General features: G+C 53.1%; 2 protein-coding genes across 7 annotated transcripts; both read left to right on the forward strand.

Annotated features, from left to right (window-relative positions):
• Positions 1-2,626: 2,626 nt before the first annotated feature.
• LOC106988046 (butyrophilin subfamily 2 member A2-like) lies at positions 2,627-16,184 on the forward strand. Of its 6 annotated transcripts, none has more exons than XM_053223227.1 (10): positions 2,627-3,187; positions 3,947-4,058; positions 4,334-4,621; positions 5,354-5,701; positions 6,508-6,624; positions 11,067-11,348; positions 12,711-12,911; positions 13,310-13,330; positions 13,431-13,457; positions 14,569-16,184. In XM_053223227.1, the coding sequence occupies exons 3-10, from the start codon at positions 4,537-4,539 to the stop codon at positions 15,189-15,191; spliced, it is 1,704 nt and encodes a 567-aa protein (XP_053079202.1). In that variant the 5' UTR covers positions 2,627-3,187; positions 3,947-4,058; positions 4,334-4,536; the 3' UTR covers positions 15,192-16,184. The 6 variants fall into 6 exon arrangements, with proteins under 6 accessions (XP_053079202.1, XP_053079203.1, XP_053079201.1 ...); XM_053223228.1 differs by having other exon boundaries at positions 4,419-4,621; XM_053223226.1 differs by having other exon boundaries at positions 2,627-3,101.
• A 1,225-nt stretch (positions 16,185-17,409) lies between these two features.
• Positions 17,410-26,543, forward strand: LOC113593851 (endogenous retrovirus group V member 2 Env polyprotein-like). The gene is made up of 2 exons (XM_027040094.2): positions 17,410-17,841; positions 24,117-26,543. Exon 2 carries the CDS (start codon positions 24,354-24,356, stop codon positions 25,671-25,673), a length of 1,320 nt encoding a protein of 439 aa, XP_026895895.2. The 5' UTR covers positions 17,410-17,841; positions 24,117-24,353; the 3' UTR covers positions 25,674-26,543.
• The last annotated feature ends 957 nt before the right edge of the window (positions 26,544-27,500 follow it).

A 27,500-nucleotide genomic window follows, 5' to 3' on the forward strand; every position in this document is an offset into this window, starting at 1 on the left:
TCTCTCTCTCTCAAAATAAATAAATAGACATTTACAATTTTTTTTCATAGAAAGAAAGAAATACGAATGAAGAGGAGGATGAACAGGATAGATTATAACAAAGTAAGCAACCGTCCAGAGCTGGTCTCTCTGCTCAGACACACCATCTCGGCACGCGGCCCCCAGGGCTCCTGCTCGTTTTTCTGTGGGACCTGGGGACAAATGCGGAGTTCCTGCTCCAGACGCACCCGAAAGCTCCCCCCCCCACCCCCCGCCACTCCCCGGCTGGTGGCTGGTGGCTGGTCACGAGTAGGAAGCCTGCACTGCCTTCCCACTTTGCTTCTGCGACGCCTTTGAGCCCACTCTCGGATCAAAGGCCCCCCAGGACACCTCTGCGGTGGAGATGTGGTTTCCGACGCCTCCAACCCCGTCTCAGCAAGAAGGCGTCAGAGAAAACGTGGCCTGGAGTCTGGGCTCGTGTTAGGGAATTTGGGAGAGGGTTCAGGGAGGGGATGCTCTCAGGGAGGTGGCGCAGGGGCGGTCCTGCAGGTGGGCATCTTCATAAATCCTGTCTGGGGGAAGGCTGCATCTCATGAGGCTAAAGCTGTCACTGGAGGAAGGGCAGCGGTCTCTCAAAGCCAGGACAGGAGGATGGCTGGGCCTGGCGGCGGTGTGGAACAGCATTCACGGTTTTCTCCGTGTTCGTACGCAGTTGTCGCGCGGTCTCGTTTTTTGTCTGGATCCGTCACAGTGATAACGTCTGAGGTCGATGTTCCCTGAAATCGCTTATGGTCATCAGGACACTGAGTCCGGGCCGATGTCCAGATGTTAAGGGTTGCATTTCTCCGCAGGGCGCCCTCTTGGCCTGTGGCTTCTGGCTGGGTTTGGTCAATGGGGAGCCAGGGCAGAAGATGGAAGAAGGGGAGAGGAGGGAGCACCGTGGGCGCACTATCTCCCTGGGCTCTGTCCCTGCAGGGCCACTGCTCCCTGGCCACACTCCCCTCCACAGCTCACGGCTCCTCTTAAGAGAGCCCTGCCTGCGCGACCGCCTTCTTTCAGGTCTCCAAAACGGCCTCTCTGCCTCCTCCCCTTTGGGTTAGGGGTGGGTGGTAACAGGTCCCCTGTTCCTGGCCCTGGGTATAGCTCCATCCCGCATTTTTGTGAACAGCTCCCTACGGACCCCTTCCTGAAGTTCCCAGTGTGAGCGTCCCCTCCGATGCCTGTTGAGTCTTGCTGGTGCTGGTGGCCCCGAGAATGCTGGCTCACAGCTCCTTGTCCGCCGCTGGGTTCTGACAGAGGTTCATACTGAAACGAAGGGTTATGAAGATGGCAGGATCCGCCTGGAGCGCACGTCCACCGGCTTGTGTCCCCAGCCCCAGGCACAGTGGAGACCCGCCAATGGAGAGAGTCTGCCGGGACTCGGCGGTGCCTAGGGTTGCAGACTGAGAGGGTCTGTGCGCCTGCAGAGAGCGCTGGGGCACGTGTGTCCTGTATCATCAGAATTCCCCCTTCAGCCAGGAAGGGACAGCCCGGGGCCTGGGACCGGCATCACAGGTCAGGACCCCGCGCAGCCTCGGGTAGAGCGGCTGTTCCAAGGAGGATGTCGATTCTCGGCCGGTGACTTGTGTCTTCGCAAGGACGGTGAGACACAGAGCGGCAATCCCCAGCCTTCTCCCTCCAGAGATGTGTCTTTCCCCCACGAAGCTGTCTCCCCCCACAAACATTTCCTGCGTGTTGCCTGTGGGCCAGAATCTGTGACAGGCGACGAGAAGTGGTGAATAGTAGATCCTTAAGCAAAGACAACATGACAAAACGGAGGGGGGGGGAATAGATACAACCCACACCTTACACAAAAATCGAATCTCCTTCAAATAGAAAACAGCCCAGTAGAGAAATGAGCACAGGGTATAAATTATTAGCTCGCAGAAAAGGAAATGACACATGACAGGATGTGCGATGTCACTCCGTAGAGAAAACAGGCACAGACGTCAGAGTGCCCTTCTCCAGAAACGATCGTTCTCACTGTTGGACAAAGCATGTGAAAACGTTTCCACCTCGTTCCTTCCGTCTTAGTTCAGGTGCCCCAAAAGCTGACTTTTGAGTCAAGGTCGAGGTCGTCGACCTGGGAAATGACCCCCCGCCCCCCCCCCACCCGGGAAACCAAGTTCAGAAATAACTACAAGGAACAAAAAGTCAAGCAAGTGAAAAAATGGCATAAAGGGTACCTCAACTAGTTGGTTACCTTATGGGCAATGGGGCTCAATCCCACCCAGTGTTCTCAGAATCCTCGCAGCAGGGGTGGGGAGCCTGGGCCATTTACCCACAGCCCCATCCGCCCCTGGGGGGGGTTAACTCCCCTGCACTTCCAGGTCAGGCTGTGTACATGCGAAGCAGCAAGCATCCTTGTGTTAGAGAAAGCTCTCAGATGGGGAAGAAGGAAAGCAGGCACCTGGGGAGCCACCTTGCCGGAACCTTCCGCCTGAGGGGGTGGCGGGGGTGGTGTGGGATTGGACATCGACGCCATCTGTTTACAAGGCTCTGCGCCTGAGAGTGCAGTGCATGCCTGATGAGATCCGTCGGCCCTCCCTCCACTCACATCCGTTTAGCCGTGCTCACTTCCTGTCTTCCGGTAGGCGTCCCTGTGATAAGGCCCCGCTGCCCCCTCCCCGCCCCACCATGGACTGGAGTTGGTGGGGGCGTCCCACCCAGGCCAGGCCAGAGGGCAGGCCTTGCGCATCTGACTGCCCGCCGGGGCATGGCGTGGCACTTAGCTGTTTCACTCGCTCACGGAACAACTGCTGTGTGCGGCGCCCCCCGCTGGGACTTGCAGGGGAGAGGGGGAGAGAGGAATCCCAGGGTGCAAGTTATCTGCGGGGACGTGCAAGGTCCCTAACCTACGATGACGCGGGACAGAACATAGTAACAGGCAAAGCCTCGGGGGTCAGAAGAGTCTGAGGACGCTCCAGACCGGGAACGCCGGGAGTCGTTCCTGGAGGGGACAAGAAGGCGGGGCGGGGATTCAAGAGGCGGAAGTGGAGAAGGATTTGGGCGAGGGAGAGCTGGGCCGGCAGCAGCGGGGTAGGAGGCCAGGGGAGCCCGTTGCTGGTGTGTTAGCTGCACAGGTTTGAATCGAAGCAGAAGGGAGTTGGAGGCCTTCGGGGAAGCATTTGGGCCCTTGGGGAAACATGAAGAGATGTGCTTTGGGAAGGTGACTTTAGAACAAAGCTATACAATGGTCGGACTGAGGTCTGCGGGGCATGGGAGGGGGGCCCGTGTGGGTGTAGAGGATGTTGGACTCAACCAGACCGACAGAGCGTGACGCCCAAGGAGAAGGCCTTTGTTCAGTGCCACCTTCCTGTCCCCGCTGGTATGTCACCTCCCTGGGGTGACTCAGCATCTCAAACTCGCATCCTTAGCATCTCTCACTCAGTAGTTTTTGAATGAATGACAGGGCGCCCGTAATGGCCACGGCACCTTCTTTACTACCTCTGCACCCCTCCCTGCGTTCCCTCCTTCTCTCTCCGGCGCCCTCCTCCCTGCTCCCAACAAACCCAGCAACTGGGACAGATTCCTCTGGCTTTGGAAAGAGGGCTGCTTGTCTTTGTCTCATCACCCCCAACTCCAGCCGCTACACACTCAGATATCTCTCCTGGTGGTTACCTTGCTTCCGGAAAAAAGAAAAGGAAAATTTAAAAGGTCAGCTCATCTCAAAAGGCTGTCTGCAGCAGTGAGATTTTAAAACTGTCTGTGTATTCTGCCTAGTAACTGGTGAGAGAGTAGGCTCAAGGATACCATTGGCTGGGCCCGTCCACCGTCGGCCAATCCTGGGCTCTAGACCATTCATTGAGATCTTGGGACTCTGCCGTCAGAGTGGACCTAGTCTCAGGTCCTGCCGCTGGGCACTCTGCGAGTAATGGAAGGCGAAGGTCAATTTTTTTGTTTTTTGTTTTTTCTTCTCCGATTTCAGGGCGGTTTGTTCTCTGTTTGTGACTATGAGATTAGACAGAAGACGGACCACAGGAAAATCAGTTAGTTGAGCGTCAGAGGAGAAAAGAGAACGCAGAAGTTAATTCTAGAAGGTAGGAAAGGGAGGGAGGAGGGGTAGCGCTACCCCTCTGGGGGCAGGGGTGGGGCGGTAGGTGGGAACCCACTCTGTGGGCGGCGGGGTCCCCGGGAGAGGAGCCGCTGGGGTACCTCCCAGCGCACCCCGGGATTCCTGGGGGGGTTGGGGGGGAGGGGAAGGGTATGGAAAAATATCAGGTGACAGCTGAAGAAACTCAACTCCGGCCGGAGAAGTGAGCCGGGGAGGGCGGAAAACTGCCTCCCCGATCATTGTGTCGTTGGCTTAATCCAGGGAACGTCTAATGAGCCCATCCGTCGGGAGGTACCTGAACCCGGAGACAGCGTGGGGCGCGCCGACGATCCCCCCGCGGTTACAGGAAAGCTGGACTTGGATCGGAGCTGGGGCCCCGTCTCCTCGGCCGGTCTCTCCACGTCTGGTGCCCCCAGGCCTCCGGTCGGGCGCTGACTCTCCCGGGTGCCTGGTCGGTGGCGCTGATGGAGCCCGCGGCCGCCCCCTGCTGCCGCGCGCGGGGCTCGCTTCTCTTCTTGGCGCTCCTCTGCGGGTGTGCCCTGCTCTCAGGTAGGGGGCGCCCCAGCTCCCGCAGACTTGCAGAGGGGAAAATGCACGCCCGAGTCGGGAGGGTCAAGAGGTATTGCCGTTGGGGTCAAGCACCTTCCATTCTGCACCGGCTCCTTGATTTCACACCAGCGCCGCCTGGTAGGAGAAACACGGTGAGAGCCCCAGAGGCGGGCTGCGCGTACAGGGTTTGCGTTTTTTGAGCGGCGACGTTTCAACTAGTAAAAAGAAAACGGACGAAGTGCGCTTTCATAGGGTATCTGGCTTAACTCCAAATAACCCGACTGGCGCTATTTGAACTTTGAGCTGATGGGAAATACCTCCCAGTGAGATAGATAACATTTCGCATTCTAACATCTCCGCATTGCGTGTGCGTGTATCTTGCATTTACAACACATTTCAGTTGGGACTCGCTCGAGTTGAGGCTACACTCCAGGCCCTGTGCTAGACTGGGGGATGGTCCGTGTCTGCAAGCACGGGGTCTGGGAGGTCCTGGGGATGTGCTGTTGGTACTTTGTTCACAAAGGAGGAGCAGCCCCAGGGGCGGAGAACCCCACCGGGTGTCTCGTGCCCGAGACCGCGGCTGCTGGGGGCTGCTGGCCCCCAGAATCCGCAGCTCAGGAAGCCCCTGGGCCCTGGGAAAGCCTAAGTCGTCCCCCCAGAGTATCTACTTCCTTTCCTGCCTTCCATATCCGATGGCTGTGCCCCGTCTGATTCCGCTCCTCTGTCGAACAGCCCAGTTTACTGTCGTGGGTCCAGCTGACCCAGTCCTGGCCATGGTGGGAGAAGACACCACGTTTCACTGCCACCTGTCCCCCGAGAAGAACGCTGAGGACATGGAAGTGAGGTGGTTCCGGACTCACTTCTCGCGGGCAGTGCTCGTGTACAAGGGTGGACGAGAGAGAACCGAGGAACAGCTGGAGGAGTTCCGAGGAAGGACGACCTTTGTGAGCGACGGCATCAAACAGGGGAGCGTGGCACTCGTCATACACAATGTCACAGCGCACGAGAATGGCATCTACCACTGTTACTTCCAAGAAGGCAGGTCCTACGATGAGGCCATCATGCGGCTGATGGTTGCAGGTGTGTCCTTTCATTTTGCTCGGTTGCTTTTTCAGTGTCGCTCGCAGGGAAAGCTTCTCTCCTCACCTCAGGCCCGTGGCAGACCAGCACATTTGTGCCTCGAATCCTCTTTAAGCGGGGAAAGTGGCTTCCTCCTGCCCCAGGACCACTGTGGGCATCCACCACCTGCTACACTGTGGGCATCGGTTCTCGAGACGTAGGCACGGGACTCAGCTACAGCCTGGAGCCAGGGAGAATGTTTAGTCCCTAGAGATAGTTCTTTTTTTTTTTTTTAAATAAGTTTATTTGTTTTATTTTGAGGGAGGGGGAGGGGCAGAGAGCGAGGGAGAGAGAATCCCAAGCGGCCCCTGCGTAGTCAGCGTGCAGCCTGACGTGGGGCTCGATCCCACGAACCTCGAGCTCATGACCTGGGCAGAAATCAAGAGCCAGATGTTCAACCAACTGAGCCACCCTGGCGCCCCTCTAGAGATAATTCTTATGCCTACTCAGAGATCTCTGGGGGTCCTCCTTAGTAACTTGTTTTAGAATTTGACATTTTTAGTGTGTAATACAATACACAGACAGAAAAACTTATGAAACATGAAGGTACAGATTACCGGATTGCTATGAACTGTAACCCATGTGACCACTACTCATATCAATGAATAGAGCCCTGCCTTCTCCTGACCGGGCGAATTCGGCCCACCATAACAAAATACCCCATAGACCGGCTTAAGCGACACAAATTAATTTTCCCACAGTTCTGGACGAAGGTCGAACCGTCCACAGGTTTGGTGTCTCCTGAGGCTTCTCTCCTTGGCTTACAGATGGCTGCCGTCTCACTGTGTCCTCACATGGTCCTCCCTCTGTGTCTTCACGTGGCCTTTCCCTGTGTGGACCCACCCCTGGTATCTTTCTCTGTGCTGATCTCTTCACAGCCCAAGGTATTGGACGTGAGGGCTCCAACACATGAATGGGGAGGGGCATAGTTCAGTTCATAACATGCCCCCTCTCAAAACCCCCAACTGACACGTGTTCCCAGAAGTGCTGTATAATGGGAAATACTCATCTTCCTCTTTTGGAGATACGACAAATTTGGTTGTCAAAATGTTTGTACCAATATATACTCTTACCAATAGTATATGGTGCTCCATACATTTGCCATCAGGTCCGAAGACAAGCTTTTCACATTTGAATTCAATTCGTTCTCTTTTTTTAAAAAAATCTTTTTAAATACTCATTTATTTTTGAGGCAGAGAGACACAGAGCATGAGCGGGGCAGGGGCAGAGGCAGAGAGAGAGGGAGACCAAGAATCCGAAGCAGGTTCCGGGCTCCGAGCGGTCAGCACAGAGCCCGACGCGGGGCTTGAACTCACGAACCTTGAGATCGTGACCTGAGCTGAAGTCGAAGTCAGCCGCGCTCAACCGACTGAGCCACCCAGGCGCCCCAACCCATTTCTTCTTTCTAGTCAGTTGCTTTTCATGACTGGGGGGGGGGTCAAACACTGACCTTGACCCTTTTCACTCCCCTTCCTGAATTTTCTCCTCAGCATGTATAGCCTTCTGGTGTAGTATGCACTTTGCTTATTCATCCTGCTTATTATGTCTCTTCCACTAGAGGGATTTTTTTTTCCTATTCTGCTCCTGTTGTATGCCCATGTCTGGGGCATAGTAGGTGCTCAACGAATAGTAATTGAATGGATAAATGAACCTTTTCCTGTGAGCCTGTGGTCAGTCCAAATTTTTAATCGTCTTTGATGTGTGTGTTAGGGCAGGCTGGGTGATGCTCTGGTAACAAGCAGCCCTCAGTACTCAGTACGTGAAAATAACAAAGGTCCGTTTCTGACCATGAAACGTGTCCTCATGAGTCAGGTGGGGCTCGACTTCACAGGGACCTTCCTCGGGGATCTGGAGCTTTGCAGTTCCCCTTGGCAGAGGGAAAGAGCCTGGCAAATCCCCTCCTGGCTCACAAAGCCTCTGCCGGTGAGGGGCGGCATGTTATTTACACTCACATTTCATTGACCAAAGCCAGTCCCATCCTTCACCGCACAGGAGAGCGGAAACGCAATCCCAACCGTGTGGCCAGGTGAACTGAAAATTTTTGGTGGACGGCACCAGAGTACCTTTTCAGGCTTTTGTCACCGGATTTTTTTTTTTTTTTTAGCTTTATAGTCCAAATCACAACCAGAACCAATCAGGAACTGAGTAACACCAGCAGTTACTCACCACTATATCTCCGGCATCTAGCGGATTGCTTGACATCTAGTAGGTACTTAAAAAATAGTTGTAGGGGTGCTTGGGTGGCGTGGTCAGTTAAGCGTCCTACTTTGGCTCAGGTCATGATTTCGCGGTTGGTGAGTTCCAGCCCAGTGTCGGGCTCTGTGCTGACAGCTCAGAGCCTGGAGCCTGCTTCGGATTCTGTGTCTCTCTCTCTGCCCCTCCCCTCCTTGCTCTCTCTTCTCTCTCTCAAAAATAAATAAACATTAAAAAATATTTTTAAAAATAGTTGTAAAATGAATGAGCGGAAAAAAAGAAATTGCTGATATCAAAATTTCAGAGTGGGAAAATTTACCTTTGGGCTCCCTCTCGTCATAGACATTCGCAAGTTCATTCAACAAATGCTCGACAAGCCCTTCCTATGTTTGAGTCACTGTTCCAAGAAACCGAGGATAAATCAGTGAACACAATACGCAAAGTTTCCTGCCCTCATGGAGCTCACATTCTAGAGGGTGCAGGCAGCCAATAAACATGATAATTAATTACACTGGATCTTATATCCTGTGGTGGTGAGCACTGTAGAGAAAAGAAAGCAGAGAAAGGGTTGGGAGTGCTGGGGGGTGGGGTGGGGAGAATGGCCAGAGCCAGCTTCCCTGCAAGGATGACAATGGAGCAGAAGCAGAACGGAGGGGGTGAGCTGTGCCCCTCTGGGCAGAGGGACCCGGTGTGAGGCCCCATCTGGCACCGCACCTGGCCCCTGGCGTCTAGATGGGGGACCACGTACTTTGTCACTCACACTCTCTGATTTTGAGAGTAAGAAGCATGGGGACAACTGGAATCCACCAGGGCTGTCCCGCAAACTATGACATACGGACATCCCTTGTCTTGATAAACATTGATTTTGCCTTTCCCCCCCCCCTTTGCGCAAATACTGACCGTAGTGAGAGTGACTGATGTGTACAGATGAGTTCATTACAGTGTGATTAATCACCAAGCCTGCTGACCCCAAGGGAAAGCCGTGGGAATGGAACCGAGAGGAATCTCGCAGGGTTTCAGAATAGAAGTGGCGTGTAAACCGAGATTTCTAGGAGTTTATCAGTAATGGTTTTAAGGTATGATCTCACCGTCAGGGCCAGTGTGTTATATTTTAAAAGAAACATCGGGGGGCGCCTGGGTGGCGCAGTCGGTGAAGCGTCCGACTTCAGCCAGGTCACGATCTCGCGGTCCGGGAGTTCGAGCCCCGCGTCAGGCTCTGGGCTGATGGCTCGGAGCCTGGAGCCTGCTTCCGGTTCTGTGTCTCCCTCTCTCTCTGCCCCTCCCCCGTTCATGCTCTGTCTCTCTCTGTCCCAGAAATAAAATAAACGTTGAAAAAAAAAATTAAAAAAAAAAAAAGAAACATTTGAAGACTGGAAAAGCCTTTAAGTTACACATAAATCAATGGCATTTCAGTGGATCAGACCCATGGAAGTAAGGCTTAGGGGACAGTGAGGTCCCCCCTAAGTAGGCCTCGATTCACAGATGATAGGAGCCCCCATCTTTGTTACTGAGAAGGGCAACCTTGTATGTAGTTAATAGAAAATATTGTGGCGGGAAGATTTCTCACCCTGGTGCTCTGACTCTGTTCACAGCAGCCCTGCGCAGGCGACCGGGATGGGTTTGTAAGCGGTGGGAACCCTCTGTCCTTTCCCTGTAAACGCGACCCTGGCCCGGCCTGCCCTGCTCCAAGCTGAATTGTGGAATTGTTTGTTCGTTTCTTGTTTTCTTATGTCGTTAATTGGCTGGCTGGTTTCGTCCTCAAGTCTGTTGTCTAATGCTTGCCCTTACTGAACCCAATTTTGTAGAATTTCCTTCCAACCTGCCCAATTCTTTTGAGTCTTGTCATGCTTCAGAGTTTCTGTGTGAGCCTTTCCATACGCAACTAGTCTTTGTTTCTTTGTTTCTTTCTTTCTTTCTTCTTGGCAAAAATCAGATGGAGCAGGTGGCACTAAGGCTTAAGCGACTGCTTTAATTTTGTCTTTTTGCCTCTTAATTTGTCTCAATTTTATCTTTTAATTTGGTGTCTAGCCCGAACAAATGAATTACTTAGAAGTTTGAATGAGACAGTGTGGTCCGGCAATAAACTGGAATTTTATTTTGCCCTGTTGTTCTAAAATGAATAAAAATAAAATAAAATAAGATAAAATAAAGTGAAATAAAGTAAAACAGTTTGGATGATCGCTGGACCCCTGGCTAATGGGGCAGAAGTCTCCTAAGACTGTGCGTTTTCAGGTCTTGCATTAGTATTCTCTTTTATTTTTTTTTTTATTTTTTATTTTTTTTTAGTAATCTCTTTTAAAGATAGAATAAGTTGAAAAAGTCTGGGCTCAGGATTTTGTGTGATGTTCTGCTGACATTGAAGACGTGATATTGTTTCTCGAGGATCCCACGAGCATCCAGATCTTTCTACTAGGTAGGTGTTGTGGAGGGACTTAAGGAACTCACCTCGCTGACTGAGCCCCCTGGGAGGTAAACTTCCCTGAATTGGGGGAAGGGTAGGTTTCGTATTCTAGTTCTGTCCATTCTCCTAAAATCTAACCACTCCTTATGACCTGCGATGATGTGAAACCCTAATTAGCCAGGAGAGAAGGGACAGTGTCTCGAGGTCAAAAGCTTCCTAAGACTCTGCTGGCCTGGCAGGTTTCTGTCCTTGTCATGTGATTCTGGAGCTTCGGGAAGCCAATGCTACTGACAAGTCCTCCCAGGACGGAAAGTGAAATCCTCAACCTGCCCGTCTCAGGCCAGAGTGCACATTCTCACCCAGCAGTGAGCAAACTAACCTCTCTCACTGAATCGAATCGGTCAACGAACACTTAGGAGACAGCGGATGCGTGCCACTGTGATGGGGTCATAGGTAGAGCACAAAGCAAAGTGCCGTGTCATCCTGTCCTCAGAGATCTCACGATCCATTGGCCGCTTGGTCTCCTGGTGTTCTCTTGCTTCCTTCCCTCTGTCCCTCCCTTCCTTCCCCCCTTCGTGGCAAGGGTGCTGTGGGCATAACCAGTTTCTCTGGCCACTGGCCACTGGCCGTCTGTCTCCTTCCCTGGGCTCTCCTCACTGGGGGCTGATCTAAGACACTTTGGCTAAGACACTGTTGTTGCCTTTTTAGCTGAGCCCTGGTCTCTGTCCCCAGGCCTGGGCTCCAAGCCCCTCATTGAAATGAAGGGCCATGAGGACGGGGGCATCCGGCTGGAGTGCACATCCGTAGGGTGGTACCCAGAGCCCCACGCGGTGTGGAGGGACCCTTACGGTGAGATCATGCCCGCCCTGGAGGAGGCTTACACTGTGGACGCCGACGGCCTCTTCACGGTCACCGTGGCCGTGATCATCAGGGACTGCTCTGTGAGGAACGCGTCCTGCTCCGTCAACAGCACCCTGCTTGGCCAGAAGAAGGAAACTGTGATTTTCTTTCCAGGTTGGTTCCCTGCCCTCTGGACTTTCTCCCTTCCCCATCAGGTGGAGGCAGAATCCTCAGACAGACAGACTGGAGCCTGGGGAGGTAGAAACGTGGGGCAGAGGGGTCCTGCGCCCCACGGAGCTGGAGGCCGCTCCCCTCGTCCCAAGGGGAAAACCAAACAGTCTTCTCTGAGGGTCAATCTGGTGGTTTTTTCTCTGCTCTGGTCCTGATCCTGCAGCAATTTGTATTGTTTTATTTTTGTTAAAGTGTATTTATGTATTTAAGTAATCTCTGCACCCACCGTGGGGCTTGAGCTCATGACCCCGCGATCAAGAGTCACCTGCTCTTCTGACTGAGCCAGCCAGGGGCCCCCGTGGCCATGTTTAAACACTCAGAACAGTCACAAGTGGACAACGGTATGGACAAGTGGCTACCTACACCCGGAGGTGCTGCCTGGTCTCCCTTCCTGTCGGTGGAATTTCTCAAGGGAAGCGAGGGGTGGGCGGGACTCTATCTACGCGCACACACATTCGTCCAACGGATACTTAGCAAGCATCACCTGTGCTCAAGGCCCTGTGCTAGAAAGCAAAGATAAATCAGTGAACAAAATACATAAAGATCCCTACCCTCATTCTAGAGTAGCAGAGAGCAAGAGGTGAAATAATTAAACTGCAGACTATATCAGATGACGATAAGTAGTGTAGGAAAATTAACTGGGGGGAGGGAGGGGAGCGCCAGGGGCATGGGGGAGTTGTAATTACAAAGAGGATGCTCAGGGAAGTCGTCGCTGAAAAGATGGCGGTTGGGCAAGTGAGGAATGAACCGGGCAGGTATGTGAGGACCCAGCAACCCAGGAAGCAGGAGCAGCACATGCAAAGGGCCTGAGGCAGGGGCCTGTCTAGCAGTTTGGGGGAACCCCAAAGGGCAGGTGTGGCTTGTGGGCAGGCGGGGCGACGTCAGTGAGTTGGTCCAAGTGAGATAGGACACACTGCGAGGTTTTAAGCAGAGAAGTGACATGACCTTGCTCTGGCTGCCGTGCTGAGGATAGACTGCAGACAGTATGGGCAGCGGCCCAGAATAAGGGATTGCAAAATCTCAGGCAGGAAGGAAGGGATGGTAGTTTGTGCCTGGTGGTGGCCAGTTAGCTTGGTTCACCCCGATCCTTCCCACGGTGACTCAGGTGTGCTGCCTTTCTGTCGCCTGGGCCCCCAGCCCCGGCGATCGCCGCGGGATGAGCCGGGGTAGGGCCAGGGGCCCTCTCTGGGGTTTCTGAGAGAGAAGGCGGCAGAGCAGGGACCCCAGGGAGCTCTTCCAATGGGGCTCTCTCATCCTGGGGCTCCTTTTTCTCACGACATGGGGCTTTTCGGGCTCCCTTTTCAGAATCCTTGCCCCCCAGCACACTCCCCCGGATGGCAGGCCTCGCTGCCCTCCTGCCTTCTCTGCTGCTCCTCGTCGCTGGAGTCCTCTGTCTCGCCAGGAAAGTCCACCGGGAAAAAGAGGTTGAGAATGAAGAGAGAGAAACTGCATGTCAGGAACTGGGGAAAGAAGATGTGGAAAAAGAGAAAGAACATGAGATCAGAGGTAAAAGAGCAGGAGGACAGGTCACGGTCACAGGGGGACACAGCTCTGACAGCTAGAAGCCCGGGCACAGGGAGGCAAGAAACAGAGGCGGCAGCAAGGGGCTGGGAACGGTGGCATCTTGTGACCCGCCCCGCCCTCGCAGCTTGCTCCCACTCCGCAGAGGCCCCGCCACCCCCCTGCCCACAGGGCTGTCTTGTTGAACAGAAGCAAACCCCATGAACACTCAGAAGGCCCACCCCGGGCTCACAGACTGTTTGTGGAACGTTGACAGTCCCATAGGCAGGAGAGGAGGGGGCCCGTGGTGTCCACGAAAGGCCCGTCCTTCCTCGTTTGATTCAAACTCAAAGTTTCTTATTTCTCCCACTGAGGACACTCACGTGAGTCTGTTTATTTTTCAGAGCAACTTCAAGAAGAACTGCGTAAGTTTGGCATTTCCTGACGTGTCCCGTGCCGTCGTCGGTGCTCTGCTCGGTTTGTCCCCTCTCCCGGAGCTCACCTCTGCCTGTCCCTCTATTGCAGGATGGAGAAGAATCCTGCTACATGCCGGTGAGCCTCCAACACTCCGTCACATCCACAACTCCTCCCCACTGGCCAGCCACGGGGGCCGATTAGCGCACACAAACTGGGGTGCAGGCCAGCTGGGGGGGGGCGCTGGGGTCAGCTCCCTGGCAGTAACCCCTGCAGCCCTGGGTCCCAGCTCTTAAGAAACGCCTTTCTGCTTCCCAGGTTACTGTGTGTCTGGCCTGGGAGGGAAGGGGGGGTGGCCGGGGGGGGGGTGCGGGGACAGGATCCAAATGCCTCATCCCCACGAGCACTGTGCCTCCGCTGGTTTCTCCCCTTGTGCTCCAAAGCGCCAAGGAGTCCAGGCCGTACCAGATCCCATGGTCCTCGGACCTTTCCTCTTTGGGTGAACTTCCAAACTGTCAGAGTCAGGCGTATCAACAACGCGGGGAAGGGAGAAAGTCACTTTAACGCGATAGAAATGTTGCTGGGCTGAGTACTGACAGCCGTGGTGGGGAGCCGTCTGTGGGATGGCAGGGGGCCCAAGCGTTCCCCGTGTCCAGAGAGGTCACCGACGGAGACTTCACACCCGTGTTGACAGAGCAGAAGCAGGGTGGCCTGTGGAGACCTTCTCCTGTCTTTGTCCCCTGTGAAGGATGCCCTTGTGAGTCACTTCAATCAGCTGTCGCCCGGTTAAGCTGGTGGAACACACCCAACCTGCGAAAGGACCTCTTGCTGCCCAGGAATCCGCAGGGAAAAACTGGCCTTAACTGCTTCATTGGGAGAGGGGGCCTCTTGGCTGGTTTAGGCCCCGCTTGGGAACTTCCTAGGTAAAGAGAGTCCCAGACACCTTCCGTCTTGAATAGACAAGGGGGCAGATCTGAGGATGATGACAGAAAGCAGGGGCCACTAACTTCAGTTCATTTGCTAAAGTTCCCCCACTGTTTAGGGTTGTCCCCGGCCTGAGGCAGTGTCCCCTCACTCGGGAGACAGACCAGCAGCCTCAGCAAGTCTGTGAGCCGGCTTCCTGCCCAGGAGCAGGTGCAGGGGGCCTTCCCCACGGGGATCTCCCACCACCTTCCTGGGCCCTCTCTGGGGTCCGGGAGCAGCACCGTCTCCTGAGACCCCAGACCTAACCGGGAGACTTCCTCTGCAGCTGACGTGGTCCTAGACCCAGACACGGCACATCCTGAGCTGTTCCTGACAGAGGACCGGAGAGGTGTGAGGCGAGGCCCCTCCAGGCAGAGTGTGCCTGACAACCCCGAGAGGTTCGACTGCCGGCCCTGTGTCCTTGGCCTGGAGAGCTTCTCCTCAGGGAGGCACTACTGGGAGGTGGAGGTTGAAAACGTGATGGTGTGGGCTCTGGGGCTTTGTAGAGACAATGTCGAGAGGAAAGGAGAGGCCTTACTGGTTCCTCGGAATGGCTTCTGGACCCTGGAGATGTTTGGAAACCAATACCGGGTCCTGTCTTCCCCCGAAAAGATCCTCCCCCTGAAAGAGCGCCTTCGCCGCGTGGGCATCTTTCTGGACTACGAAGCTGGAGATATCTCCTTCTATAACATGAGGGACCGGTCACACATCTACACGTGTCCCCGCTCACCCTTCTCTGGGCCTTTGAGACCCTTCTTCAGGCTGGGGTCTGATGACAGCCCCCTCTTCATCTGCCCAGCCTTCACAGGGGCCCGGGGGGTCGCGGTGCCCGAGGGCGGCCTGATCCTTCACAGGACGGGGACCCAGCGCAGCCACCAGGGTCAGTTCCCTGGTCTCAGAGCCAAGTAGAGGGCCCCGGCACCCCTGGCAGGAAACGGGTCATGTCAAGAACCGCCTCCAGAGGCCTCCTGGACACCCTCTTCAGGCCCAGCCCTGCCTGGCCCTCATCAGGCTGTTGCTTTCCCGATTCATTTGCTGGTGACCACGGGGGCACGGGCCGGTCTCGGAGCCGTGCTGCCACACGGCTCCCAACCTGGAAGAAAGCGGGAGACAGTGACGGGTTTTAACATCAGCGTGACACAGTCAGCCTGATGCCCGGGCACCAGGCTCTGTGGACTCGGGGTGAGGGACACAGGACCCACTGTAAGGGGAGGGAAACCATAACAGGAGGTCAGGGATGGGAAGCCAAGCCTGGGGGGTGGGAAGGGACAAGGGCCTGGGTGCTGTCCAGCCTCAGTTACAGCTATGGGGGCTGGAGAGCTGGTGGTCCCATTTCTATCCCTCCCCCCACCCCCCACCCCCCCCGGAGATTTCCAGATTGCACTCCTAGCCTAGAACTGAGCTGAAGAAAGATGAAAGATGAAGACCCGCGTTGGCCTGGCTCGGGTGTCCCCTCAATAAACTGGGAGTCAGTACTCAGTGACTGAGTATGGCTTAAGGGTTAAGGTCACAGCTGAGCTGGTGAGAACTGCCCCGAGTGGATCGCAAGGTTCAGGTTCAGTGGGCAAAGCAGCAGTTTCCAACGTTTTGACCTCAGGCCACTTAAGTAAGATACCTCAAAAGTTATTGAGGACCCCAAAGAGTCTTGCTCACTTGGGTTATATCTGTGAACATTTATGGCATTGAAGGTTGAAACTGAAACATTTAAAAACTGTATTTATAATTTATATGAAAATAGCAATAATAAACCAACGATAAGTTAATAGGAAAAACATGTTTTATGAAAAACCACTTGTTTCCAAAGCAAAATAAATGTTATTGAGAAATGTGGCATTCTTTAAGGTTTCTGCAAGGCTAATGTCTGGCTTCTCCTAAAAGATGGGCTGCACCTTCACATCTGCTGCTGTACTCAGTGTTGGAGTATCACAAGTCATGCCATCTTGAAAACTTTGAGAGATTGAGAGCAAAAACATTATATTATTATTATTATTATTATTATTATTATTATTACTACTACTAATGGGGTCTTGGAGTGGTGGCGGTCTGGAGCTGATGGCTAAGAAAGAATTCTTGACACGTCTTTGGTGCAAAAAGGTGATTTTATTAAGGCACGGGGACGGGACCCGTGGGCAGGAAGAGCGGCACTGGGGTCGTGAGGAGTGACTGGTCATATACTAGGGACTTGGGGGAGGTCAAGGTAAAAGGCAGGGAGCCCCAGAAGGACTTTCAAATACTACAGGGGGCGCTTAAGATACAGGAGCCCCGGCCAAGGTCAAGCTAAGGTTGTTGTCCCTCTAGTAAGGCGTTAACATTAAGAGGGGAGGGGGTTCCTGGAGAAACGTCATACTCTGTATTTGCCTCAAGTACTTGTCAGTGGGCCGCAGGTTACACAGAAATTCAATGTTATTTACCATTTCCTTCTTGCCTTTATTCCCCACATCGCTAGGGAGGGGAAGGTCATGTTGGGGCTCTGGGAAACTGATAATATAGGTTTCTGAAGATTAGACTCTTGATAAGATTGCCTTACCAAGACAGTTTGTAAACTGATGTAGACTCACGTTCTGCACGACTGTGATCTCTACCGGTTAACCATTTGCATTCCCCTTTCCTTTGTTCTTGGGCAGCCCCAGTGCCTGAGGAACGTCACAGAGATCCCACCTGGCGGTTGGGGGGTGGGGGTGGGGGTGGGGGTGGGGAGGGTGGGTGGTGAGGTGTTGCGGGGTGTCAGCTTGCCTTTGGCTCCCTCATCAAGTAATGCGGGGGCCCTGGGCAGGCGGCCCCCAAACAAGCTGGTTCTTGGCTCGTCCTCCCGTCTCTGAAAATCCCTCCCTTCCTCTAGGAGGCCCTTCCTAACTTCACCGGCTAAACTAGTCCGAGATGGAACAGTGGCTGTGTTGGGTCCCCTCCCCCCGCCCGGCCCTAACCACGGAGCTCGCTGTTGCTCTGGGCTTATCCCCCTAGAAGAGCGGGCTGAGCTACACGTTCTAGGGCCGGAGACCTCACAGGAATGCGGAAGCAGAATGTTTGCCAGAAAGAACTCAGCACCGGAAACCGGACTACACCGGCCCGCGCGCAGGTGGACCCCGGCGCCGGCCCAGCACCAGCTCTCTCCTCATTATAATACGCAAATACAGCCAGGGGTGGAGACCTAACATGCTAATGAGACAGGCGGGGCAGGTGGCGGCGCGTGCTGCCCAGTGCGCCTGCGCGCCAGCTTCTCCCCGCCCCGCAAGCCCGGGCGTTCCGTCCTTCCCGCCTCAGCCGCTTTGCCAACGGCGGGCCGGTGCCGGGGGCCGGCGGGGACTTCTGCGCCTGGCGCCGCGCTGGTGCCGGAGGATAAGCCCCGGGAAACGCCTCTCTCGGCCTCATGTCGATTTCTGTTTGCGCCGAGAGCCAAAGAGCCGCGGGGTCGGGATCGTCCTTTGGCGACCACGCAGGGACCCAGAGAGGGAGCCCCGGTGACGGCCCGAGGACCCGGAGCCTGCGGACCGCGGAGGGAGTCCCCCCTGCCGTGCGACTCACCAGCGGCTCGGAGCTGGAGTCCCGCGTCCCCGCGGCGGTAAGTCGTGCCTCCCGCCGCCGGGACTCTGCCCCTCGTCTCAGGCCGCGCATGCGGCTGCGGGTCTCCTTCTGTCACTGTCACTGTAGTCTGCATTTCTCGGACGGAGCAAGGTTGGTCTGGGCCAGCGTTCCGGGGCCGGGTGTCCCCGGTCCCCCGACTCTGACCTCCCCGGCGTTGGTCCCCTGCAGGGTCACTGGGAGCTCTCTTGTGGGTTCAGCCTGAGTATCCCCTGTCCCCTGACTCTAATCCCCAGTGGTGGTCCCCTGCAGGCTCACTGGAGGGCCTCTGGTGGGTTGAGCCCGGCCTGGGTAACCTCTCCGCTGGCTTTCCTTGTGGCTGGTCTCAGTTTCCTGGGTGTGTTTGAAAGCCGGAATTACTTCCAGACTTTCTTGTGATTTTCTTTGGGGTCAGATCTGTGTTCTTTACCTGTTGTCTCTCGGAATGGGGCTGTGGCCCTGAGAACTCACTCTGTGTTGTCTTTGTGTGTTAACTTCTTACTTAAGTCGGTCTTGGCTTGACCCTGACCATCTTGTCTTTCTCCTTTTTGTTTGTCTTGTGAATCATCTGGTACCTTATCTTATTAAGAGGGAAGGAGAATTCCTGGTGAGTCAGACTTCGTTCCAGTGTCAGGTTGAAGAAATCCAGACCTTGGTCCGGATTCGGGGGGCCTCAGGGTTAATCTTTTTGTGTACCGGGGAGCCGCCTGGTTTAAGAACTCAAGCTTCTCTGGTCGTACTGGCCTGCTTCTACCGATGGGCCAACTGGGACAAGGAGAGGTCCATTCACCCAGAATCACCCAGGCTTCACACAGAATCACACAGTGTGACTCTCTCTGCTAGTCAGCTTTCACTTTTTTTCTTTTTTTATAAGTCACCAGGCCCATCCAACTTCCCAACATGTGCAACACCTTAAATGGGACAAAGGACTCCCTTCTAGGATTTTTTTAAATAATTGGGATCAGGGGCACCTGGGTGGCTCAGTCGGTTGAGCGTCCGACTTCAGCTCAGGCCATGATCTCGCAGTCTGTGAGTTAGAGCCCCGCGTCGGGCTCTGTGCTGGCAGCTCGGAGCCTGGAGCCTGCTTCAGATTCTGTGTCTCCCTCTCTCTCTGCCCCTCCTCCGCTTGCACTCTTTCTCTCTCTCAAAAATAAGTAAACATTAAAAATAAATAATTGGGATCAGTTTAAATTGGATGGTTTGAAGAAAAGGAAAAAAAAAAATTTTTTTTTTTTTTTGCATGGCACTGTTTGGCCCCAATATCTTAGGCAAACAAGAACCAGGAACAGTGGCTCCAAAATGGACCATTAAATTTGTATGCTCAAATTTAAATTTTAATACTATCTTGCAGTTGGATTTGTTTTGCAAAAGATCTCAGAAGTAGGGAGAGACACCAAGACCCCAAATTAAGGAATTCTTGCAGAGTCTCTGTGGCCTCAGATCGTTACCACCGGCACCCCTCTCACTGCTGGGTTGAAACCAGACATTTTATTTATTTACTTATCTATTTAAATTTATATTTATTTATTTGAGAGAGACAGCAAGCAGGGGAGGGGCAGAGTGTGAGGAAGACAGAATCCTAAGCAGGCTCTGCAAAGTCAGCAGAGAGCCCAGTGTGGGCCTCGAACTCACGAACCATGAGATCATGTCCTGAGTCGAAGTCAAGAGTCGGACGCTTAACCCGCTGAGCCACTCAGGCACCCCAAAACCAGACATTTTAGACAATCCCCTGTTCTAGTCAAGTGGGACCTAGTACTCCTTTGCAGGAGTCCCATCCCAAACCCCCTCTACCCCTGCGACTTTGACCCCAACAACTTCCCCTCCTTCCTCCAAGGTCTCCCCACCTCCTTATTCATAAGGAGCTTCCCTGCCCCTGCATCCTCCTCCCTCCTCTGGAGTAAGTCCCACTAGCACCCACAGTGCCCACCCACCCACCATAGGCCCCAACTGGATCTGTTTCCCCTTAGGGAAAGGACATACCCAAGGAAGGGATTACCAGAGTTTCATGTCATGCTTACAGACCTGGTTCTGTGTAAAGAAAAGTTGGGTCATTTTTCCAAAACAAACAAACAAACACCTGACGAGATGTCATCCCAGGCCTTACTGTTGCACCCTAGATGAGGAAGACAGATCCTTAGGAAGGCTGGGGATTATGCTGACAGCCTGGGGTCTTAGGGTCTGCCAATCCAGGGGACGGAGTGCTTGGGGCCGGATGAAATGCTGTCCCTGCTTGGGACCCACAGTAGGATCAGGAGGGCACAACCCCCAGGGTGCAGAGGCGCTTTATTACCTGTCTGTCTGAAGGGATGACGAAGTGCCTAGCCAAACCAGCTAATTATGACAAAGGGAGGGAAATAACTCGGCAAAAAGGATGAGAATCCAGCTGTCTTTCTAAACCACTGATGGACGCCTTCCGCAGATGCCCAAATGGAGACCCAGAGTCGCCGCGGGGAGGTCTTTACTGACTGTGTGCTTTACCATCCAGCTTGCCTCTGATCTTAGGGGGAAGCTACTGACGTCAGAGGCAGGTTCTCAGTCCCTGCTGTCACCTTTGGTGGAGGAGGCCTTCAAGGTTTTTAATAACTGAGACAGCGCAGAGGAGGCCAGTAAAGACAAGGGTAGCAGAACAGGCACAGGTTCTGGCTGCCCTGCTCAGGGTGACCCCAGGAGGCCCAGAAGGCCGTAGCCAGAACCATCGGAACAAGTGTGCGTAATGCAGGCAGGAAGGCGGGGGCACCTGAGCCTGCCCGCCCCAGAGAGCGAAGGGCACACACGGACTCCCACCCCCGGCCAGTCTCTCGGAAGAGGGGCCGTGCAACCACAAAGAGGCCCCAGGAGCTGCCCGCCCCAGCACCCACCTGACCCCTTACCATTGTACTAGCGGAACCTCGGTCACCCTTGACGTGGCAGATAGGAAAACTAAATTCCGTGTAGATACTGGAGCCGCCTGCTCTGTCCTGACCCAACCTGTGGGCCCTTCCCCAAGTGTGACATGTGGTAACTGGGAGAGATGTGGCCAAAGGTGAGACCGTTTACCTTCCCCCTCGCCTGTGAAGCCAGATCAACTGTTCTACGCATTCCTGTCTGTAGGTCCCGGAATGCTCTGCCCTGCCGCTGGGGAGAGATCTACGAAACCATTCTGGGGCCACTCTTTACCTTGAAAAGGGTGATATTAAAATGGAGATAGACCAGAAACTGGGATTTCATCCGTGGGCACTACTGGCTGGTCCCAGGCTTGAGCCGCAGATACTCCTGAGGACAAACAACCAAGTAGACTCATGTCCCAGGGGAGGCAAAAAAAAAACAAAAAACAAAAAAAAAGTCTCCCCCATTCAGGGAAAGGTAAAACCTAGTGCAGGGTGTCTAGAAAAAAATAGTTCCCCATAAAAAGTAAATCTTTAGGAGGAATCCAGCTGATAATTTCAAAATTTCTCAAGTATGGATGGATCAAGCCTTGTCAATCCCCATGTAATACCCCAGTCCTCCCAGTGAGGAAGCCCAGTGGAGAATATTGCTTTGTACAGGATTTGAGGGCCATAAATAAAGCTGTTCTCATACACCTGGTAGTACCCAACCTGTATACTTCGCTTACCCAGGGTCCAGGCGATGCTAAATTTTTTACCATCCTGGACCTGAAGGGTGCCTTTTTCTGCACATCCCTTTATGAGGAGAGTCACTATTTACTCGCCTTCGAATGGAAAACCCCTGATACTCAAGACACTACCCAGCACACCTGGGTGGTGCTTCCCTGGGGCCTTAGAGACACCCCCCACCAATCTATTTGGAAATATAGTGGCAAAAGAGTTACAAGAATTAAAATTGAGAGATGGGATCCTCTTACAACATGGTGATTTGTTAATAGCCAGTTTGACTAAGCAGTCCTCGGACTGTAATACTGCAAAAACCTTATGTTTTTCTAGCTAACAGAGGATATAGGGTCTCCCCCATCAAAGGCTCACATATCACAACAACAGGGCCAATATCTGGGCTTCATCCTATCTCCAGGCACCCATGTCCTGGCCACGGATCCCAAGAGGACCAGCAGCGCCTGCCCACACTGCCAACTAGAAAGCAACTCCGTGGCTTTCTTGACACAAGAGAGTTCTCTTGTATCTGGTTCCCCAGTTACGGCCCTGATGCAAAGCCCCTATATGAGGCCTTGAAGGGGGAAGAAAGGGAACCCCTACAATAGACTGTGTTGAGGGGCTTTTAAAGCCTTGAAAATGGAGCTGGATGGAGCCCCTGCACTGGAGTTCCCCTATTTGGATAAACATTTTACCTCATCTACCCATGAGAGGCAGGCTTTGGGGGTCCTAACTCAAAAGCTGGACCCTGATCAGAGACTACTTTTCAAAATAACTAGACCCAGTTGCACAGGGACGGCCCAGCAGTGATGGCCACATCTCTCTTAACGAGGCCAGTAAGCTTACCCCGGGTCAGCCTAACTCCCTGTCAGGTTCAGACCATGTTAGAAACTAGAGGGCACCACTGGCTGACTGGAGGAAGGCTAACTAAGTATCAGGCCCTCTTGCCAGATTCCCCAGATATTTTAAAGGTCCACTGGACTGCACCCTGCTTCACCCTGGAGGTTAAGGGTCTCCAGCATCAGTATGGAGACAGTAGAACAGACTTCTAGCAGACCTGACCTTCAAGACAAACCCCTTGACAATCTGGATATGGTGTCATTTATGGACAGGACACTTGTGGAGAGAGGCATCTGGAAGGCAGGGTACGTGATCGTGAACCTAAGTAGGGTCATTGAGGCTAGAGCTCACCTCAACACTTCATCCACCCAAAATGTTGAACTGATAGCCCTAATTAGGACCTTGCAGTTGGGGGAAGGAAAAAGATGAAATCTCTACACTGATTCACAATATGGGTTCCATGTACTACATGCCCTTGCGGTCGTCCAGGAAGACAGGAAAATGTCAGCAGCAAGAATTCACCAATACAACGTAAGCACCCAGTCTTCACTCTTGTAGGGGCAGCACAGCTTCTCGTTTAGGTGGCTGTGGTCCATTGTAAAAGTTGTCAGAAAGATGGGACCTCTGTAAGCAAAGAAAAGAACAGTAAGGCTGACCGATCAGCTGTTCACAGTCCCTGGAGCACAAAAACCAGATCAAATTACCACCTTGATAGTTGGCCCCTCTGAGTTCCCCGGCCACCCTCAATGCTCCCTGCTGTCATGGGAGGACACAGAGAGACAGGGATATACAGAATAAAGTGCTGGTAGCTTATGAGAGAGGACAAAATTCTCATTCCGGAAGCCCGACAAGAAAAGCTCAAACATTGACATGATGCATGCCACCCATTATGGCAGAGATGTCCAATGGGACTTGGTGCAAAAGGTCTTTCTAGGTCAGGGACTTAGACAATAAAACCAAGTTACCCTTGCCTGTGACTTCTGCACCCAAAATAAACCACAGAGCCGTCTGGTCTATCCCCACTTCTCATGCCGGTCCAAGACCGGGGGCATTTCCTGGGGAAGATTGGCAAGTGGATTCTACCCAGATGCCATCACAAGCAGGCTACAGACATTACCTCGTGTTTGTTGATATTTTTACCGAATGGGTATAAGCCTTCCCACCCGGGTCTGGGAAGGCGACCGAGGTCTATAAATCCCTCCTAAAAGGGAATTCCCAAGTCTCTCCAAAGTGGTAACGGGCCTTCTTTTATGGCTAATGTCACCCAGAGCCTTTCAGCAGCCCTGGGAATAAGTTATAAATGACATGCTCCCTGGCACCCCCATTCCTCAGGGAAGGTAGAAAAGATGAATCAGACCCTTAAAAAGATGCGAGCAAAACTCTGTCAAGAAACTGAAGAGCCTTGGGTCAAATTGCTTCCTCTCACACCACTCAGGATTCCCACCGCCCCTAAGACTCAGCGCATTTGAAATGACAGGAGCGACCCTTCTTCCAGTGAAATGACATGGGAGACCCTCCTTCCAGCCCGTATTCCACCACGCGGGAAGATAAGCCAGAACTTGCGGCCTTTGATTACTTTGTTTGGGCTGAGTGCTAAGAGCCAGTTGGGCTTCTGCTAATCATAGGCTGCCGGCACCCCTAGAGGTGATTTAGAAGAGCCCTCCCCTCTGCAAATTAATCCAGGGGGTCAGGCCTTCCTTCCAAGTTGTAAGGAGGGCTCCCCAGAAAAAAATCAGTTGCTCCCCAAGTGGCAAGGTGATTTTTAGTCACTCCAGGGGCAGTTAAGCTGCAAGGAATCCCTAGCTGGGGACATCTTTCCAGGCTAAAATCTTTTTCTCCTGGACCTCCTCAGAAACGCCTGGGAGGCCTGGAACCATCTTCCTCACGTGAGCCTGTGGGAGACCCCAGATACTTGGTTCAAGAAGCGAGCCTCAGAGTCAGATAAGTGATTCTATCTTGGTGGATTGGTTTGCTGACGTTTCTTTTTGTTGCCTCTGTTTTCCTTTTTCTTCTCTGTGGGTACATTTCGGGGCACTCCACTCTGGCAAACACCTGTTCTGCCCCTGCTGGGTCTAGAAGACCAGAACCAATGGTGGGTTGCATAATGTGGGCCCTTCTCTTGGCCCTTCTCCTGGGGATGAGTTGGGAAGGAAATAACAAAGGGAGGGAAACGTGGGGAGAAAATTCAATTGTCAACTTCTCCAGCATCGTGGCCTCGGGAAATAATCTCTCTAACTGTTGGATCTGCCATCCCGGCCCACGGGATGGGGTTTCTAAGCTCCAGTTCGAGCCTACAAACGAGGATGTGCCTCTCACTTTGACTTCCAGACCCATTAGGAGCACACCACTCCTGGTGGCGGAACTCAAGGACCGCGAGGATATGACGTGTGTGACCCTTACAGACACTTGGAACCAAACTGGGCTCCAGGTTAAGCGCCCTCTTCTCTGTAGAGAACAGGGGCGGCCCTGTTGCCCCTGCGAGACCAACACCTGCCTTACCAGTGCGGGCAGCTCGCCCTCCATCTATCCCATGTCCTTTTCCATTGCAAGCTCTTCGTGTGTCCCCAACCAGACTCACTGGTGTGTGGACTCCTCTCTGCTTCCCCCGGGCGACCAACCTAACTTCTCCTGTACTCACTGGAAAGGAACAGCAACCCCTTCCTGGAGGCTCACCTATCAGACCCCATCTGCCTTCGATAGCCACGAGGGAATAGAGGAGGACGCAGAGCTAGGTGGGGGGCCGATGGACGGAGGGCCCCTGTCCCCCAGGTGCAAGAGCACACCTAAGTGGGGTCCCCTTTTACGAAGCTGGTTTAATTCCTCTTCAGCCCGCCAGGCCTGTGCCCCCCCTGGATATCTGTTCCTCTGTGGGCCGCCACAAAATAAACTGCCCTATGAAGGGAGCCCCGATTCCTCCTTCTCCTGGCCTCTTCGGGCAGTGGCCTACGCGTGTTTAGATAATGTCCACTTCCGGGGACAATGCACTGTGGGACGACTGGGCCCAGAAGGATTAGGCGCCACTATATATAACGTCACCTCTCAAGGCAGACGTAAGAGAGCACTCGGGCTTATCTTGGCGGCAGCTGGAGAAGCCACGGGACCGGCTGCCCCCCGGGAGGGGATTGCCTATCATGAGACGACCTTAAAAAGCCTTACCCAGGTCATCGAAAACCTGGCCTCAAGCGCTGGCGACACCTCAGAGGGCCTCCAGGAGTCCCTAGATTCCCTTGACAATAGGTTAGCTGTAGATTATCTTCTGGCCACACAAGGGGGTGTCTGTGCGGTAGTCAACGACACGTGCTGTACGTACATCAACGCCTCTGGGGAGGTCGAACTAAATACCCAGGAGATTTACAGACAAGCCAGATCGTTGCATGGGTTCAAGAGCCCCAATGCCCAAACTATATAGGACTCAGAGGTTATATGCCTAACATTGCCTGATTCCGTTCTTTCCTGGGCCCTCTTGTGGCAAAAAATTCTTCTGTTACTATTCAGACCCTGCCTCCTTAATCTTTTGGTTAAGTTTGAGTCTTCTAGAGGACGGCAGTTTCTTGTCAAACAGATAGTGGCACAAGGGCCCCACCTATCCAGCCCCAAGAGGAACAAGGTCCTTACAGGTCGTTAGAGCAGTCAGCGGGAGAGTTTTACTCCTTCTGGTAGGACAGGGACGACGCCCCGCTCAGCAAGAAGCAGTTTCAGAAGATGAGACCTTCGGCCCCTCCTCCTTAGGAATAAGGAGGGTAAAATCTCTCCGGTGGAGGTGGGGAGGGGTGAGGTAGACCAGGGGCTGTGTCTGGGACCTCCCCCCCCCCCCTCGCCCTAACCACAATGCACTTTGCTCTATGCTTTTGTCACCTTAGGAGAAAAGGCTGAGAGCTACATGCTTTTGAGCTTTATATCTCATAGGGATGCGGGGGCAGGATGTTTTCCAGAAAGAACTCAAATGAAGAAACCAAACTAAACCAAGCCTGTGCCAAGATGGACCCCAGCACGGACCCTCACCTACTTTTTTCGTCGTTAGAATACCAATAATCCCGGCCTTGGGTGGATACTTAACATGCTAATAAGACACGTGCTGCGGAAGCATGTTCTGTCCACTGCGCCTGCGCCCCAACCTCCTTTGTCTCCACCTCCACCTGCTGAGCTGTCCCTCCTTCGCGGCTTCAGCCCCCTTGCAGGCTTTGCCGGCCTTTGTTCCGGGAGCCGGCTGGGACGTTTGTTCCGCCGCCGTCTCTCTGGTCTGGAGCATAGGCCCCCAATAAACGCTGCCTGAACCTTTTCTTGGCGTCGTGTCAATTTCTGTTTTTGCGGAGAGCTGGAGAACCCTGGGGTCCAGAACAGTCCCGCCGGTTCCTCTTTCTTGGCTTTCTCAAGTCCCGGTCCCTGGTGATGTGGCTGTCTTTTTACTTGTTTACTTGTTAGGGAGGGTATTTTCCATATGGGAGATTTGCTACCTGCTTTCAGCGGGACGGAGGAGGGTGTGAGTGTCCTTGCACTATTTCCTAGGTAACTTATTTAATTAAGATCATCAACATTGCCAGAGTGATACCTGCCCTTTCTCTCTATATCATTGTAGGGGAGGCAAAACTTTACCTCTTCCCATCTTAGGTTTTTGGCTAGGACTCTTAACGAAAACACTAACAAGAGAAAAACAGTTCACTCACACAGTGCACATCACAAGGGAAACCTAAATGAAAACAAACTCACGATGGTAACAAAATTCCAACTTATTTTCCATCTTCAATAAAGGAGAGTACATTTGCAGAGGTGATAGGACAAAGGAAAACAATTTTAGGCCCCAAGGCCAACAAGCTGGGAAGGTACTAATAAGGGAGGAAAGTAATGGAGGATGGTTGGTTTGGAGATTCTCCTGGTTCCTCTCTGGGCTGGTAAATGTCAGTCTCCAGTAAAATAATTTATATCTTGCCTTTAGGCAAAACAGGGGGAAAGTAAAGAACTTTTCCTGTGTTGGCTGCCTTTTTTTTTTTTCTTCCCTGACTCAAAAACCTTTTGTTTAATTTATACAAAAAGCTACTAAATACAAAAAGTAGTTTAAAACAAAATAGTTTGTTTGTTTTTTTTTCCTGGCAGAATTTAAATGCACATAATGGATAATTCTGAAGAAAATGCATTTTCCCCACAGTGTTCAGGACTAAAATTCTACTGAAATCTTTGTTGGCCCCTTCTAGAATTGCCTTCAGCTCAAAATAATTTCTGTGACAAAATAGTGTATTTT

Source organism: Acinonyx jubatus, chromosome B2 (genome assembly GCF_027475565.1).
Source record: "Acinonyx jubatus isolate Ajub_Pintada_27869175 chromosome B2, VMU_Ajub_asm_v1.0, whole genome shotgun sequence".
NCBI lineage: Eukaryota > Metazoa > Chordata > Mammalia > Carnivora > Felidae > Acinonyx > Acinonyx jubatus.